Source organism: Papaver somniferum, chromosome 4 (genome assembly GCF_003573695.1).
Source record: "Papaver somniferum cultivar HN1 chromosome 4, ASM357369v1, whole genome shotgun sequence".
In the NCBI taxonomy this organism is placed as follows: Eukaryota; Viridiplantae; Streptophyta; class Magnoliopsida; order Ranunculales; family Papaveraceae; genus Papaver; species Papaver somniferum.
Window position 1 is genome coordinate 137,960,384 of NC_039361.1, and position 18,215 is coordinate 137,978,598.

The 18,215-nt window shown below is 34.8% G+C and overlaps 2 protein-coding genes across 3 annotated transcripts; one reads left to right on the forward strand and one right to left on the reverse strand.

The window, feature by feature from the left end:
* The first annotated feature begins 5,928 nt into the window (after positions 1-5,928).
* On the forward strand, positions 5,929-9,306 carry LOC113362791. Of its 2 annotated transcripts, none has more exons than XM_026605285.1 (2): positions 5,929-6,905; positions 9,021-9,306. In XM_026605285.1, exon 1 carries the CDS (start codon positions 6,041-6,043, stop codon positions 6,902-6,904), a length of 864 nt encoding a protein of 287 aa, XP_026461070.1. In that variant the 5' UTR covers positions 5,929-6,040; the 3' UTR covers position 6,905; positions 9,021-9,306. The 2 variants fall into 2 exon arrangements, with proteins under 2 accessions (XP_026461070.1, XP_026461069.1); XM_026605284.1 differs by lacking the exon at positions 9,021-9,306 and adding an exon at positions 7,987-8,110.
* Positions 9,307-12,658: 3,352 nt separating this feature from the next.
* On the reverse strand, positions 12,659-17,979 carry LOC113362792. The gene is made up of 4 exons (XM_026605286.1): positions 16,662-17,979; positions 16,475-16,525; positions 16,296-16,368; positions 12,659-13,026 (listed from the first exon to the last, which is right to left on the reverse strand). Exons 1-4 carry the CDS (start codon positions 17,609-17,611, stop codon positions 12,805-12,807), a joined length of 1,296 nt encoding a protein of 431 aa, XP_026461071.1. The 5' UTR covers positions 17,612-17,979; the 3' UTR covers positions 12,659-12,804.
* Positions 17,980-18,215: the final 236 nt, after the last annotated feature.

Sequence of the window (18,215 nt, forward strand, 5' to 3'; positions counted from 1 at the left end):
TCACCTTGAGCCATCTTAATAGCAAAAGGGATTACAAATGGCTTTACCAAAGTTCCGATGTCTTCAAACACGTCCCTGGAAAACCATAAACACAAGAAAGCAGCAATAGATAACATACCGTCAGGTTCGTCAAGAGGAATATCTCGTGGCCACCAGTGTGTTAACCAATGGGCATAAAAACCTTTGCCATATGCCTTATCAATTCTCTCCATCTCGGCTGTCAAGATGTTGGAAACTGCTGTCTCCTCTGTTGAAAGCTCTTCAGGAAAGTTACCCGTGATTGGGAGATTCAACAAAGCGACTACATCCTCCAAGGTAATAGTAAACTCTCCCCATCGGTATATGAAGGTATGAGTTGGGATGCACCAGCGAGCTAATAGAGCCACAATGCCTCGCGCATCATGGAAAATGAAAAAAATATCCAGATGCTTGGATAGCTCTGGTTACCTGTGCTCTATCCAACATGGCTCTAACACGAGGAAAACTCAGCATGTGTCTCGCCCATCTAGAGAATTTTTCTAAAGGCCGTCGAGAAAGCTTGAATAATATAATCGACGCAAGGAAAAGTCCTAGTTCAAGACAAAATCGAATAACTGCTCGAGGAGTCACTAGTTTCTTCTAAACAACCTCTCTGGGATTTATCAGAAGGAGAAATGCTGGGGATTGATGACGTTTTTCAGTTCTCTGTTGAACCGCGAAAAATGCATCATCTATGTTTCGAACGTTTTTGAGCCCATGAGTTTCTTCTTCTTCTTCACCAGAAGAAGTCTCATCCATACATGTATTGTCTCCGGAGGCATCATTTTCCTGGGAGTCAGACATCCTTGCGAAGTAGCTGTAATGTGCACAAAGCATTCTACTTCAGTATATCATCATACAAGGTGCAAACTTCGACAATATGATGGAGTTATATGACCTGACAATAAAATATTCATGCAAGCATCTACAAAAATGGTAATCCTTAACTCTTACCTCTTTACAATTCCACCAGCAGTGATTGTGATATAAGAGTTAACACTCCAAAATTAGTTTGTTCCTTGAAACCTGCAATAACGAACAAAGCTTTTATTATTCGAAAATCGAAACTGAATTTTCATAAAATCATGAACATAATCTGCATAGTATGATTCACAACTGAGCTACGAAACTTACACCAGACAATATTTCATCATAAATAAATTGTCTAAATTTCGAGGGTTACTCAAAACCCATGTTTTAATAATTGACGTGAATAATTCACGTAAAATTTTCAAATTTTCTATTTGCTCATGTAAATAGATATATAACATAATATTACAGAAAAAGAAAAAAATCTCTTTTCCTTCGTATGATTGTTTTTCTTCGAAACGAAGGTTTCTTTCGGGTTTGTGAAAAAGCTCACATCTTTTAAGATAAAGTTTTGGTTTCCATGAAAGCTCATAAAAAAAAATTATCACTGGACACAAGTATATTTTAAAATAAAAATCTCTCTCAAGTTAGGGATTATTGCTAGTCTATTGAACTAATGATCGAACAAACATACATTTAGTAAAATAAGGATTTTTTCTACAAAACTCACGCTCACATATACACATGTATAAAATTTTAACATGATCAAAGCATGAACAACTCATGAAATCAGCAAGCAAATTTTTTTTTTTTTTTTACCTGGTCGGTGCCGGCCGGAATATGGCCGGACAGCACCGGCGATCAGCAAATCTGACGATTTTTCTCCTGCTTCCTTCTGAGCTCAGGCGTGAAGATGATGAAGGAAGGAAGGTGGTGGTTGGCCGTGAAGGTGAAAAAAAAGGGGTTAATCCCTTTTATATCAAAATTTATTTCCAAAACCTAATTTCACAAGGATTTCCTTATTTGGGCCCGGCCCGTGAATCCTAAACCGACCAAGGTTCCACCATCAAATCAGATATTCTACACTAATTTATGCTCGTTGGATGACGCTCTATTATTCCACTGGGGTTTTTATTCAAACCATGGTTTGCTCATTCAGTCAAAAATCCGGTAACGTCTTATCTTATGACTAAGTTCAATTACTTATTTTGTTTGTAACTGGAAAATCACCATTCAGTGTTGACTGAGGAACATGACTGTCCCTCAATAAGCAGGGGACTTAATGTAGATGGTGGATTTTCGACAAAGGTTAAAATCGTAAAACCATAATTGTGGTACTCAAGATCCAACAATCAGATGAGTATTGAGGCTCATGTCTCTCATTGAAGCATGAAAGCTCATGCCACAAAAATCTCTGACTGAGAATGCTGTCTCTCAGAGTATATGTAGATGTGTAGTCTCTCAGCTGAGGAAACGACACATCTCATAAATACTGAGAAAATTCAGTAATTAATTCTATATAGAATCGAATGATTGGACGGCTTCTAGAAAGCTAGCCTGCTAGTATAAAGCAACAATGTCTTCAGGATGCAACAATGTTTTCCCTGACTATATAAAGAAAATATGACGTTTCAACAAGCTCGTATCTCTCAATTGTCAGATAATTAATGCTCCTAGACAGCATGCCTGCTAGTATAAAGCCATCAATTAATTATCTGTAATCGTTAACTGAATATTCAACAATATTCTACGATTTTTCTTAATATTTTGTCACTTCAATTTGTGGTTCTTCCCAGCAGAACTCCACAGGTTAGTGATAAATATTCAACGTACAGGCATCTAAGCAACTATCGAGTAAGCCCTGATTAAAATGGTGCAAGTGTACTCAGCAATAATGCACAAACGAGCACCTGAATGCGCAAACGAGCATTTCAAAACACGAAGGAACGATGAACCTATGCAAAATAAGAAGAAAAATAATAATAATAAAGTATTGGCAAAGGCGCTAGGGGAATGGGATCACCAGCCGGCCAGTCACGCCGTGGCCAGTCCTAGTCCCACGCCCAATTTTATATTTTATCATGTTTTATTATTTTTCCATGATCTCATGAAAATCCTTTCATTTGAGAAAATCTCCTTCGTTTCAAGGAAATTCCCTAGTCTCATGGTATTTCCTTATGTCAGAGAAATAATAAAAATTAGGAAAGGTGTCGTGGGACCAAGCTAACTAGTCGGCCGGCCATGCCCTAGCCGTGGCCGGTTCCACACCTTATGGTTCCTTATTATTTTTATTATTTCCCTCATCCCATGAAAATTCCCTGATTTCATGATATTTCCCTAAACCCATGAAAAATAATGTAAAATTAGGGAAACTCGTGGGACCGGGCCCTAGTCGGCCGGTCATGCCCTAGCCGGTCCCACACGCCCCTTACTTTATTATTATTATTTTTTATGTTTCCTCATCTCATGGAAACTCCCTGATTTCAACAAAATCCTTGGTTTCAACAAACCTCTTGATTTTATGATATTTCCCTAAAATCATGAAAAATATTATAAAATTGGGAAGAGTGCCTTGGGACCGTGCCCATTGGTCGGCCGGCCATGCCCTGGCCATAGTCGGTCCCACACTTCATCATTTCCTATTTTATTATTATTATTATTATTTCCCTAATCTCATGGAAATTCCTTAATCTCATGAAATTCTTCAGTTTCATGGTATTTCCCTCACATCAGGGAAAATACATAAAATTGGGAAAAGTGCTGCAGGACCGAGCTTGCTAGCTGGATGGCCACTCCTTAGCCGTGGACGGTCCCACACCTTGCAATCTCATATTTTATTAATTATTTTTCATCATCTCATGAATATTTCCTAGTTTCAGCAAAACCCTGGATCCTTCATATTTTCTCAAAATGTTGCTCAAACACGCACTGGAAAATATCGAAACTCTCAGAACTGATACACGGACATTATGGTGACACGTGCATGTACCCTTGACCGACCAAGGCTGGCCCTAAGGCTTGCAAATATCCGGTCCCGCATGTTTTAATAATTTTGACCTAATTTGCTCAATTGCTCATATTAGGTCCAAACTCTTTTCGAACAACTTGGAGTTTGTTCAAATGACCATCAGCTTGTCCCACGACCACCAAGGGCCGGTCTTATGCCCTCTTGGTTGGTCCCTTATCTCTTCATAACTAGGTTTTATTACCTAATGCTCACACGAGCATTATTTTAATAAATGACTAAACCAGCATTTAATCATCCTTTCATCAACTGGTCTTCAAGAGACTTTGGTATTTTTCTCATTTGAGCATCCGGGGGATACACGGTCGACTCATCATCCCATGTAGCCGGTCCCTGCTTCACTCTGTGGTTGATTGTCAATAAATCATCAATTAATCAAAAATTAGGGTTTTGAATCCAGAGCTCTGCAAAAATATAATTCTGAGCAGATTCAAATACTAATAATTTTACGTTGATCCCATGATCAACACTTTTATTATTATACTCGGCCTAACAGTCAGTATCTTAAAGTAATGTTAAATTTGGTCCTGCCACCAACAATTCATTAGATGAGCAACATTCACTCAGACTAGCAATATTTTCTCGGACTAAGGAATATTGAATCAATTATCAATATTTCAATAATTCAGCAACACAATTTGCTCGCCTCAGGTTATCAACATTTATTCGAAAATGATACCTTTGTCTCAACAGACATGTTCAATTCATGAGTCTCAGAACATTTATAAGTTATGTTCAACTCAGCAATACAAGGACTCATCGTCCCATAAAGTCAGCAACTGACTAACTAAATACTCACGAGATATTAATCGTGTCACATGGGGGGATATTAACTAGGGTTTTGGTATGGCGGTCTACGGCACGTGTGTTCATACATACGACGAGAATGTGAGCAAGTCGTGCAATCAGTTGGAGGAGTTAGCAAAGTAGTGGGTGGAAAGTTAACCAAGTATCCGCACGATGAGCAACTGGTTTCAACACGATTTTCCACTTCCCCAGTATTTGACTCCAGCAACTGTCACACTTCATTGGATCATGGTGTTTTCAATTCAGAAATATAAAAGGCCTATCAATCATGATTGAGACAGACAAGAATTTCTCGACAAGTTCATACAGACAATCTTTCGTCTACACGAACTCATCGTCGGAGCAATCACTCTCAACTGAGTAAATTCAATCATTCAGAACTTTCTTACGCAGAATACACAACACACCTACAATCTCGATCACCATTGATCTCACACATTTCTCAGCTTCCCTCCTACAGATCAAACCATCCTCTCTTGTGACCGAATTGACTCTGGAACGGCCATTGTCTTGGTTTAGGCCGGAGTCCTACAGATTGATCTCTCGAACTTAAAGCACTCCCTTCTTGCAGTACATCTGTGTGAAGTTGAGCATTTTCTCGGTTCAAGGAATCTCCTCCGCACGGTCATCTCCTCAATTCCGTAAAAACCAGCAAATCGTTTTTCCCCATCTACAGTTACAACAAAGTTTTTCTTCAAATATTGTCTCTACAATCTCATCAATCCAGATTAGTGGAAAGAAGAACCGAGAAATATGTTTTGTTGGGCGAAATCTAATTTTGTCATTTGTGTGGAAGATTATTCAATAACTTCCGTTATAAAAATTCGAATACCAGACTGATTTTGATACAACTTCTTCTTTGATGGAGGAGACAAAGATGTATGATTTGGAAATTAATTTGAAGAAAAATTTCATTCTTACTGAAGTGATAATTGAGGGGGATGTAATCAATAGTCAACAAACCGGTTTTAGGAATTATCAAGATATGATTTGGAGCATCAAATTTCTCACTTGTAGGATCAAGATCTCTGTTAGTCTCTTCCATATCATTTGGTTCTTTGTAATCTCAAAAAATTCAAATTATGTTGCACGCTTAATGTGTCAATATGCAATGTATCATGATCAAACAAGAGGATGCGCCTATCTACCACCTCTTCTACGTAATCCCTGAAACCTCAATTTCAACGAGTCAATTTCCACGTAAATAAAATCCCCCTTGCTTCCTTCGAAAAAGAATAAATTATCGACGGCTTGAATGTGTTGTTTTGTTTTTCCTTGGAAATTAAAAGTACAGTAGACGCTTTCAAAACCTTCCATAACTCTTAATAACACGCAGTAGAACGACCAAAAATCTTCCCCAAATTAAAACCCTAAAGGAACATGTCAGAGTTACAGCCACCACCACCTCCGCCACCCCCTCCACCCCTAGGATCCATAAATGGGCTAGTACTAGGATCAAGAGAAGGAATTACCACCACCACCATAACAACAACAGCAGCAGCAACAGTTGGAATTCCTCTATCTTCAGACAGACAGCTACAGCAGCAACAATCTTTAGGTACAAAGCGACAACGAAGACCAAGTGTAAGATTAGGTGATATAGGAGATCATAATCAAACAGCAGCAACAACACATTCTTACGAATCTTATCTAAGAAGAACAACAAAACAACAATGGAAAGATCATAATAGTAATACTCATAACAATTTCTCATATCGTCATCCTTCTCATTTTCTTAAAGATCCTAAATCATCAAAGACCAGACCTTTAACCAATTTAACCAATGCAGAAGAAACCTTTGATGGTGGTGATGGAAAGTTGAACAAACCTAGAAGAAGTGGGGTTAAAAGGGTTCGATCCAATTGGGTATCTAATGATGGAATTAGAGACTTGGATGACAATTCTGATACCCCTTTGAAGGAATTAGGTGTAACTAGCCCAATTCAATCAATTGAAGAAAACCCTAGGAAACAAATTAGGGGTTCTAGGATTGGGGAATCGGATGGTGATGATGATGACGATAATGATGAGACGCCGCGGTTTATTATCGAAGATGGTGTTCAGAATTGGCTTAATGGATTGGGATTAGGAAGGTATGGACCTGTTTTTGAAATACATGAAGTGGATGAAGAAGTGTTGCCATTGTTAACATTGGATGATCTTAAAGATATGGGTATTAATGCTGTTGGTTCAAGGAGGAAAATGTATTGCGCGATTGAAAAGCTTGGAAAAGGTTTTTCTTGAGGTACTCTAATCTTAGTTCCTTGTAGTTTTCAAATTATAATGGTCATCTATTTTTGTTCTTGTACTTTGTATACTTGTCGCAGCAGCACCAGTAGTATTAGGTCTAGCGCGATTTCTTGTGAATTAGTTGTACTAGAACAATGAATGTTGATGATATAGAATTCTGCTTTTGACTTCTCACATTAGTTGTGATGTTATGGAATTGAAGGCTAAAAAAAGAAATCGATTTTGTCAACTGTAATGTATTTGTGGTAGTTCTGACTTTAATTTTGCAATTAAATGAAAGAACGAAAATATCGCAAGCATTTGAATAGAAACTTTATGAGAAAAATTGTGATTGTCTTTTTCTTTAGTGTTCTAGTGAAAATTTATGGATGGTTCAGCTTTTTGATAGTGAGCTTTCCCCGTTTGTATAGACATGACATAGAAAATTAGAATTAGGAAATTGAACATAGAACATGGCTTGTTTTTGTGCTACTTAACACCTTCAGTTAATCTCAATAAGAATTGAGTTAATGATGCTCTTAGTCACTCAGATCAAAAGTGTGATTAGAAATTAAGCCTTTTACCCTGTATCTTCAAAATGATTCCATGGCCGGAAGTACTAATTAACCAAAGTAGTCTGTAACAAATCACAGAGCGGCTAAAAAACAAGTGGTATCAGTGTCAATATCTGAACTAGGCTCCATTTTGCAGTTGTTTAAGTCCAATTTTGTAATTGTATTTGTGGACTTAATGTAGCCAATTATATTTTGGCCATCCTCCTAAGTTGTATCCTTGTCAGAATCAGGACCCGAGATTAAATAAAAAGTAAATTACTGCCGACCCTTCAGTATTACTCTCTACTCCGTAGTACGAGAGTCTCCCTGAATCTTGATCTTCTTTCAGAACTTTTACGAATAAATTCCATTCCAAGTAGGATTCCTGTTCTCTTACCAACCTTATACTCCCTGCCCTTTGGCATTTCTATTTGCGGTTAGTTAGCTGTATGTAACACTACATTAAGTTTTCAGTAGTTATTTGGTAGTGAAGTGTAAATACATTAACCAATTCTGACAAACATTGTGCTTGTGTTTTCTCAGCTGTGGTGTATTTGTGGCAGTTCTCATTTAATATGCAGTTTACATGGAAGAATGAACAATATCGCGAGCATTAGAAATAGAAACTTATGAGATTTATGTAGTTTATCTTTGGTTTTATCTTTTTGTGAGATGTATTACATTGACATCAATTGCTAGCTAGTTTTAGACAAGAATCACTCTTGATTGTGTGGGTTCTCTACTATACATAAAACATTGTCTTCTTTCATGCTCCTTAATACCTTCAGCTGCTCCTTATAATTTGGGGGAAGGATACACTTGGACATTTGCATCGAAAGTATAATGGATAATTAAGCCATTCTACTCTGCATGTTGTAGGATAACTCTAGTTGAGAGTGCAAATTAACCAAGTTAGTAACTATTCGCAGAGCGGCAGAAACAGTAGTGTCTGCCTCACCATCTGAACTAGGCTCCATTTCTTAGTTTGGCCGTCCTCTTAAGTCTTGTTATGTCCGAACCAAACTGAGAAGAGGCAAATAACTAAAACAGATAGGCAAATTAAATTGATAAGCGTCTATCCTCCTGTAGTGCCCTCTAATATGAGAATCATCTTGTAGATATAAATCCCAGAATCTTGATCTTCTTTTGAACTCTTCTTGAATTAACTCTTTACTAGTTTACTTTTGTATTAGCTGTATCCTGTATGGAACTTCACATAAGTTTGCAGTTCTTCTGCGGTAATGATTAGTGCAATTATATTCACCATTTCTGGCAAACATTCTATTTGCTGAACTTTGTATTGTATGAAAGTTCTATCCTTTGTTGTTTTCCTTCTTTTCCATCTCCAGTTTCTGTGATGTATCTTGGGCAGTTAACCTATGTCCAGTTACCAGCCAATACATGCTTTTGCTTTTAAACTTGTGATTGCAGTTACGATGGGTTTTGAAATTCAATTGAATGATACAGCCCTTAAAATGGCATTAAGGTGCACTGGTATATTATAGTTCTTCACTCCCTCGATCTACATTCAATTTGCTTGTGGATTTGGTTAATACTTGTATAAATAAATGATACAGACGGAGGCAGGGGCGGAGCCAGAATTCTAGAAACGGGTGGGCAAGTTACCAATCAGTGCACATTTGAGGGATGCAAAAGTGTTAAAATGGCTAAAATGGAGGGAAATTCGTTTAAATTAGGCTTGGAATCTCACATTTGAGGGGGTGCAATTGCACACCCACCTCTCAATGTGGCTCTGCCCCTGGCAGGAGGTTCATTCAGGTGTCGGGGTAATATGATGTCGTGGTGTTGCCATTTCTATACTCCTGAACGTATAGGATGCCCCATGGTCTCCGTGATACGCCTCATCAATGTTGACATCCTCATTATAGTAATTACCAGTCCAACTGTGTCCTTGCCAAGTTCTCAAGGTTTCTTTGGGTCGGAGAAAACTGACAGCAACAACTGAGGAGTAGGATTTAGGAAATATGCAGGCATGCAAGTAGGCTAGGTTAAAATTCCATTAGCATCAGAATTTTTCCCGACTTGTTTGTAACTTCGTTACTAGATGTTTGGGCTTCTAACTCGGAACCAATTGGTACTAGATGAATGCTAGAGTTATGGGCAATGTGAGACTATATCTAGTCAGGTTTTTGCGGTACAGTCCACGAGTCATGTTTTTGCAGTTCAGTCCATGAATGGTTACATAAAATTAATCCGAACATATGACGAAGCTAATACATACGGTGGAATTTGGAAAGAATCTATAATACAAAACAGCATGGGTTTTTGAGTTTGGACGGATGGATAACATTTTGAGAGACAAACATGTGATCCGACCATCCAGTCCCATCCCAGCTAAAGAAATCTAGCAGATGTGGTGTTTGTAACCTCCTTCCATTATGCAAATATTAATTACCCTCTTAATAAACTGAAAAAATAAATACGCCATTAAAAAAATAAACTGAAAAAGTAAATGTTCCAACCATAGAAAATTAAAAGAAAATAAACTTTGACGGATAACTTTAAAAAACTAAATTAGATATCATTTAATAACTTTCAAAATACAAACAATTATTCTTTTATATTTTAATAGTAAATATATCTATGTTATCTTATTTCTAAAAAAGATGAGTCAATAAGATCATAGAAAACTAATAAAAATAATTTTCATTGTACTCATTGCGTAAAGGGAAGAATAAAAAAATAAAAATAATGATTTTGGATATACTTAATGTACAAATGGAACAATAAGTAACGAATATATATATATATATCCAAAAAATGACTCACCAAAAATTTAATCTTATGCCACGGGCCTAATTTTAATTTTAGCAATCAAATAAGCTTATTTTCATCATCCTGCAAAAAAAATAAAATAAATTCCGATGTAAAATCCAAAGGCACAAAGAACTTTAGAATAATTTTCTAGCATCTATAATAAATTTATTTTCGAATGAGACATTTAACCAATCGAAAGATGAACATGTTTTCATCCATATCAATTCTAGCATTCTTGAGAACATTTGAGCATTCTTGATCATGATCGCGGCTATCTTTGCATCAGATTTTAATGCCATGAAAAAATCTGAACAAACAAAAAGAAGTTAAATTCAAAAAAAAAAAAAAAAAAAATCTTGATCAAGCAATTGAAAAATAGAGATAACACATATACATGTATAGAAACTAAATGGTGGAACCTGATTCCAAGAAAAAGAAGAATGAAACTTATGAGCTTCCATGACATTTACACACTTACTAGAGTAAAACTTATAAATGAATCAGCCTCCAAACTCATGATATGGAATCATTATTTATTTATTTTGAAACGTTTAATGTCTTTTGATGGAATCAATTTTTTTTTTCTCTTTTGGTGATACAACACAAACAAAAATGAAATAATCTCAAAAAGGAAACGTTACAAAAAAAAATCATCATAATTGGAGCTAAAATTTAGGCCATGCACCGGGTTTTTAAGGTATACAGTTCAACTTTTTCATTTTTTGATTAGACCACAAAAAAATTCTCCTCCTCTTTTAATTCTACTAATTTTTTTTTCAGTTGCTTTGGATCTTCTATTTACTCCCCCATTATCCTCCCATGATTAAGAGAATTACTTACCATATATAAGTTAAAACCATCCATGGTCCAAGGTCTTCATGCAACGAAAAGGATGCTCCTTTAGGACTAGCATATAACCCATTCCAAAAGAAAAAACGTTGACAAAATTAAATGTGTCATTAATTACAATTATTAATGAATCGTGTATAAATAAAGGAGTGTATATCTTCAGCCATACACATTCACTCATTCCAAATTAATTTGTTGGTGAAATTTTTAGCTTAAGAATATCAACATGTCAAACATGATTAGCTGCAGCCCTACAAAAACCGTTGCCCAAAACGTGTTTGCTTCCTTTTCGAGAATGCATGATTGCGATGAAAACAAACCTAGAGTCCTTAGGTTTCGTGTTGCAAGAAAATGGGAAGAGATTGATTTCATGACGACCAACGAAGTAACTATTTTGGATTTACTAATGATTGACGAAAACGTGAGTATATTGCTATTTCGATCTGAATCAAACTATATATTAGTATTTTTGTAAGAATAAAATATTAGTCATGCCTTCTAATCAATTTTTACATCCTACACAGGGAGCCCACTAAACAGAATGGGTTTTTGAATTTGTACGAATGGATAACATTTTGAGAGACAAACATTGCATCCGACTATCCCAATCTTAGACATCCGACGGATATGAAAGTTATAACCTATTTTGTTATGAATTTCAATTGATTGGTTCCTTCATGATTAGGGTCATAAAACTCCATACTATGAATGTACATTGCTTGCATCTTTTCATTTAAATAAAATAAATGCAATACGAATTTCTTTAAACAGTATCTTTATGTCTTTTATGATTATAAACACAACAAAATTTATTATTATTTTTTTTACAAAAATCAGGTAAGCTTTGTTGATAAAGTAAAATTTATGAAAATAAAATACTTTGGTCGGAGTTTTTCTATTAATCATGTTACGCCCTCTCTCATTTTGTATGATTCTAGGAAGCAACTAGAGGTGGATCAAAAAGTTACTTTTCAAGATAAAATTAATAACACGGAAGGTTTTTTTTTATCAAATAAACCAGATATCAACTATTTACATTTTTTTTATTCAGTAAAATGAATTGGTATTAAAATGCCAAGGATTTGTTAAATGGATTGATGATATAATCTTAAAGATATTGCAAATTAATCCAAGTTTGATGAGTTTATTCGGTTTTGGTGTAGGTCATCAAAAATTAAAATAATATAACACGATAAAACAATTTGACTAGCAAGATTTAATTTTAGTAATTACTCTTAAATCAACTGCACTGTAAACCAACTTTAAAATTATTTATATCTAACTTTCAGGTTCATAATTTTTATATGTGGAATTCAGCCTAACATATTTCGAGATCTAATTAAATATAATCGTTAATTAAATACATGTCGAATTACTTTTTTTCTATATGTTTTTATTAAATATTTTTACTATAACTTTATGTTAGCCTCATACCGTGCCGTTACAGCACGGGTTATTTCTAGTAAATGAAACATCGTAGTAAGATCACAAGCAAAATAGAAGTACCAAACCTGGCATTAGTGAGAAACCCTCATTTACTAATGTAAAAGTACTCGGTAGAGGAAACAAAGAAAACTCAAAAACTTTCAATTGAAAAGTAAATAATAAATAAAATAATTATACAACATACCACGGTAGAAGATTGAGACTGGTTGATCATAAATAATAGAAAGAAAAAAATTATGTTTTTTTTTTTTTTGGTTGTAAATTTTCAAATAAGTGGAGGGATCAAGATCACGGAGTAGTAGTCCTATTAACAGTACTGCTTGTATTAGAGTTAGTACCATAATGTAGAATCATAACATGATTATCAGTACTAGTAGTGGCCGAAGCATCCTGAAGCAAAGTCATCATCAGCAATTGATCACGATCATCTTTTGGATTCCAAATATGATCTCTTACATGTTGCAACGTCAAAAATGGGTCAAGCTGTTGCCCTCTACATCTTATCTCTATCTGCATGAAACAAACCCCACATGCAATATCAGATTTTGTTGTGATCATTAGCTAATCTCATAAACTCTTCATTTTGCATATAGTAGTAATAGATTAGATGATAACTAAATTAATCGGATGATATGATATCACTGACCGGAGTTTGAAAATTTTTAGGTAGTCGAGTGATGAAAACTCAAAAAGTGTATCCGGCTGCTTAAGGTATCAAAAGGTGGTGGGTGGACACAGTCTCTTCAACATGGTGATTATTATTCAAGTTATCGCTAGTTTTCAAGCTTCATGGGACAACCAAAACGAAAACATAAATTCGTTTAATATTGATGTCATGCTCTATCACAAGCTTACGTCTACACTTCTTTTTTTCCTTAACTATTTATTCCACCGTTTTGGTCGCGCATGCTGTAAAACAGATGTAGATGGATTTTATTCTCAAATATGTCCTCTATTATTACCATTGCATATTGTCCTAGATGTTGTTCATCAAGAGCCAAATTTTAATTTACTCCCGACTACATGACGCTGCTCACTCCACCAACATATGTCTCAATATGGCACTTAGAAATTCATCATTAGATCAAACCCCACCCTAGCCAAGACATGCTTTGGTAGTAAGCCATAATCATATCAGTACGCAACCATTAAGACTTTCTCGTAATGTCATAAGCTCTAGCTAGCTGCTTCCATTAGTTTCTTGTTTCCTACAGTTAATCAAGGGAAAAAACTTGAGTACCTAACGATTTGTCCCTATATTTTTATACTTTTAAGTTAATTTCCATATATGTCAATTTCATGGACGTCTATTTCAAGGCTTGCTTTGCAAAGTGAAATTGATATTGCCCTAGTAGAATGATGAATGTTTTTTTTTTTTCGAAGCATTTTATATTAAACGGATCCTAATATATGCTTCAAAACAAAATTAAAACAAATAAAATAAAATCCTCACGTACGTAATGATGAATAAAAATCAATTTTTTGTCAAATTCTTTAATATAACCTCTTCTTTTCGAAAAATAAACTTCCCAATCAAATTATGTGGGATTAATTGGTAACTAGCACTAAGCAATTAGTAACCCTCGTCGTATGTATTTGGTAGGTCCTATAACAACCTTGCCTTATAACTCCTTTTCAGATTTGTTAAGGTTTAAACATTCTAACAACAAGTTACAACGTTAATTACAAATATTTTCTTCATCTTTCTCTGATATAGTATGCAGATAGGCCAACATATATTCAAACATGAGATTTTCTCTGATATCCATTTCTTGTTCATCTTACTTATTCCACGTGCATTACATTACTTATTACTTCATATATACTTTTTCTAGCCAAGCTAGATAGCTACATCAAAGCTACGCGTTTTCATTCTAAAATTATTAGTATTGCTCAGTGATGTTGTGGATACATATATATGATTGGTGGGATATTCTCAATTAGTAATATTATTCCAACAATGTGTGTGCACTACCACTTATTACTTATTATTAGGGTTCTCATTATACATGGAGAAGACTAACTCGAGTTTTTATGTTTTCACTTTTCTTTCGTTCGGCAAATTAGCTTGCTAATTACCATCATGGATATCATTTTTATAAAAGTATGATCTGGTAAACCAAAGCATGAAATAATGACAACGTGACGAAAGGTTCTTCCTCTGGTAATGATTTTTTCTTTGGATGCTTCATCATATTTTATACATAATGATAATTGGTGTAAGCAAAACTAGGTCATAATTAGCAAAAAATGACGAATCAAAATTCACCTTCTTTTAGCTTAGACAAAGTCAATCAAAGACATTCCATAATTAAGATTAAAATCTCAAAAAAGAACACAATTAATAGTATTAGTACATTATGAAGACAGCTTGAAGACAGAAAACCACGTAGAAAACAAATATGAACAAAATGCTATTATATATAAGTCAACTCTCAACAAACAATTTTCTTTGATTAATGATGATTATAAGAAGATTTGCCATAATAGTGATGAAATGATGATGAACATGCATTAGCACTCATCAAATCATCATCCAAAATCATTGCTAGCATCTGATGAAAAATCTCAACAACTTAATTATTTATATCATTTTATCCATTAATTAATAGAGCTCTAAGCTTATCTAGCGGTAAATATAATTAAGAGTATATGTATAAATACAATAACCTATTTGGGAATTAAACGAATAATTCGTTAATTTGACAAGTACTTGATTAGTTGCATGCATGACATGTGAGAAATTATATTAAGCGCGTTATGAGTTTAAGTAATTAGTAGTTTCAACATGCAAGACATGGCTGCAATCACTTGTCGTGTTAAGTGTATTGATTGTTAACTAAACTCGTTCACGTCCATCTTAATTATAAACAGCACACAGAAGAAATTATTTAAAGTATAAGATATATGTGATTAAGAAACGTTCCTTATTGATTAGAGCTCTTTAGTATAAGTCTTTGTTAAATAAATCTCTAATTCTTAAGTTTTATAAGGTTAATTTTGGTCTAGCTTGAGGTGATTAACAAGCAGAGTTATGATTTATCCTCTTTTACTCGTTCACTCGCCTAAATATTTATCATCAATAGCTAGCTGCGTGCGGACAAAAAATTCGTTGCGCTTTGCATTCCTAGATCGACTTATAGCTAGCAAGAACAACACATTAGTTTCATGTGCTTAGTTTTTGAATTAGTATTAAGATAAATTCATATTATGGATTATTGAGGCGTTCAATCTTAAATTTGATAGTAATGCGTTTAACCTAATCATATAAGAGCAGACAAGCACTTACTTACACTAATTAAGACTTCCCACCATATAAAACGTATATCTAGTCTACACTAATAAAACATTAGGATCACATAGCTAAAAATGTACAACTTCACCATCCAAGTTATATTGATTGATCTTAATCTATACTTCAAATGATTTTTAAAGATAGATACTTTTGGGTATAAGTTCTGCAGTTTCTTTCATGTAACTATCATCAAATTAAACTATATGCAAGGGTTAGTATTTCCTTTTCGAATTCCCCATACAAAATTATCATGTCTTTACTTTACGTTTTGCATCGATCGATGTTTATAAGTTTGCTTATCGCAGAAATGTTATAAACTATATGCCAATAAGCAAACCTAAGAGAGAAATCTATCTACTACCAACCTAGCTATACGGTAAACACTTGCATTGATTAGCATATTAATATATCACTTAAAACTTATTAACGTTAATTAAGAAATTAATATGGTACTAGCGGTTAAGTTTAAGTTCGTATATAGTACCTCTGATTCGCTATTCAGTCTTAGTTTGTTAGCCAAATACTTCATCAACAATCTAACTGGCATCCTTCCGTCTCTTTACGAATCAAAAAACAAATAAAATGGAAAAAAAATCTGTAATATCAAGTAGGGATCAAGAATACATAAACTAGAATGAAATATATTATAGTTCAAAGATTTACTTGATTCTTAGGTAGCTCTTGGGAATCTGAGGCAAAAATGGTATTTTTGACCTACAGTATACATAAAATGAGATGCATTGATCAGGTTAAAAAAATAACATAAGACTCACGAAATATACAAGTTTAAGTAATTGCTTCAAAATATGTACATGCTGAACTAGTTCTTGGTCATTAAATGTGTACTTACTGGTTTGGAGATGCTTGTAGGACGAACCAAATGCCGGAGTGTGGTCTAGGCGGCGTGTCGATAACTTTCATCATCATATTATCGGAAGTAGTACTACTACTAGGACCGGCAATATCTACGTTAGGGTGTTGCTGAAAAGATGATGGTGATCGTAAATAGTTATATGAAGAATTACTCATCAATGGCAAAGGGGATGCTGATGTTCCTACTGTTGGATTCCATACATTAGACCTGTTATACGAATTATTACCAGCTGCCGCCCATGCGAAATGATGCTCAGGCTGAAGATGATGATTATGTGTAGAAAGATTCAAACTCGTTGATCTCGACTGTTGATGATGATGAATAAAATAAGGCATGCTGATGCGAGTACCAGTAGTGCTATTATTGTTGATATGAATACCGGATCGAAAAGGAGGAAAATTTGGTCGGAAGTCGTTTGATGTCATGTGGAAAATAGGTGTTAATGACTTCACATCTTGTGTCCCAGTCCCAGACAAGAGATCGAGTTCCACCAATTTGTCATCTCTTAGTGGAGTCGGTTGTTCCTCGTCCAAAACTTCTTTGTTTGTGAGCTTGTTGAGCTCAGAATCCTCGGCAACAGAATTGCCTAGTCCTAATTGCAGCCATTTCTCGTCTCCCTGCTTCTGATCTTGCTGAGAAGGATCTCTTGAGCTTGATCCTGCTTCATTTACACTACTAGTTCTCGACTCATCTTCAGCCATATGATGTTGTTGTAGCCGTTGACACCGATTCCCAACCAACTCTATTATATCAGATTCTAAATAAATGGCTTCGTTGTAAGAATATTGATCATACCTCATATGATCAAAACTCCCTCCTCCGTATCTAGGACAATAACTATATTCTCTACAACCACCATAACCGTAACCGTCGTATCGTTGCTGTTGTTGTTGTTTATGGGGGTTTTGTGTTGGAAACATGATCATATTGGATCACCCAATAACCGTCTTGTTCTTTGTTTGCTATTGATCTGTACTTGACTGCTAAAATATGTGGTGTCATCAATATGAGCCATGGATTATACTAAAGACTTGTATATGATCATGAATTGAAGGTCAAAAGACATGCTGGTTTGTTCCCGTGAAAGATATTCATCAGAGCATGAGGTACTAGCTTCTATGTGCAGCCATGAATGAAACAATGTAACAGCAAGTGTTTCAATGTTGTTGTTGTTTCATATATATGATGAAGACAAGAATTTGAGAAGAAGGTAAACCTTTGAAATATCCCTTTCCATTAATTCTCTTTATTTGGAAGTTTGTGGAGAGGTATTTGAAATAGTTGTTGGGGAGAAAGAGAAAGCTATAGACAGTCTATACACAGATAGGAAAAACCCTTAATACTTTAATACATAATAATAATATAATATATTCTAGGATGTTAGTTTAGTTTTGAACTTTTAATAGAAAATGAAATTGAATAGCAATATTTTGACTTAATATTAAATAATAAAGACCTTAATAAAAAAATTATGATCCAACTGTGCATTAATAATTTTGTAATCACTTTATATATAGTATTAATTAGGTT

Excerpts from the sequence above, each read along its gene's own strand:
- LOC113362791 (XM_026605285.1), top strand. The coding sequence starts at position 6,041 with ATGTCAGAGTTACAGCCACCACCACCTCCGCCACCCCCTCCACCCCTA.
- LOC113362792 (XM_026605286.1), bottom strand. The coding sequence starts at position 17,611 with ATGATCATGTTTCCAACACAAAACCCCCATAAACAACAACAACAGCAA. Across the intron at positions 16,526-16,661 it reads CTACAAGCATCTCCAAACCA|GTCAAAAATACCATTTTTGC; the intron begins GTAAGTACACAT and ends TGTATACTGTAG. Across the intron at positions 16,369-16,474 it reads AAGAGCTACCTAAGAATCAA|AGACGGAAGGATGCCAGTTA; the intron begins GTAAATCTTTGA and ends TGATTCGTAAAG.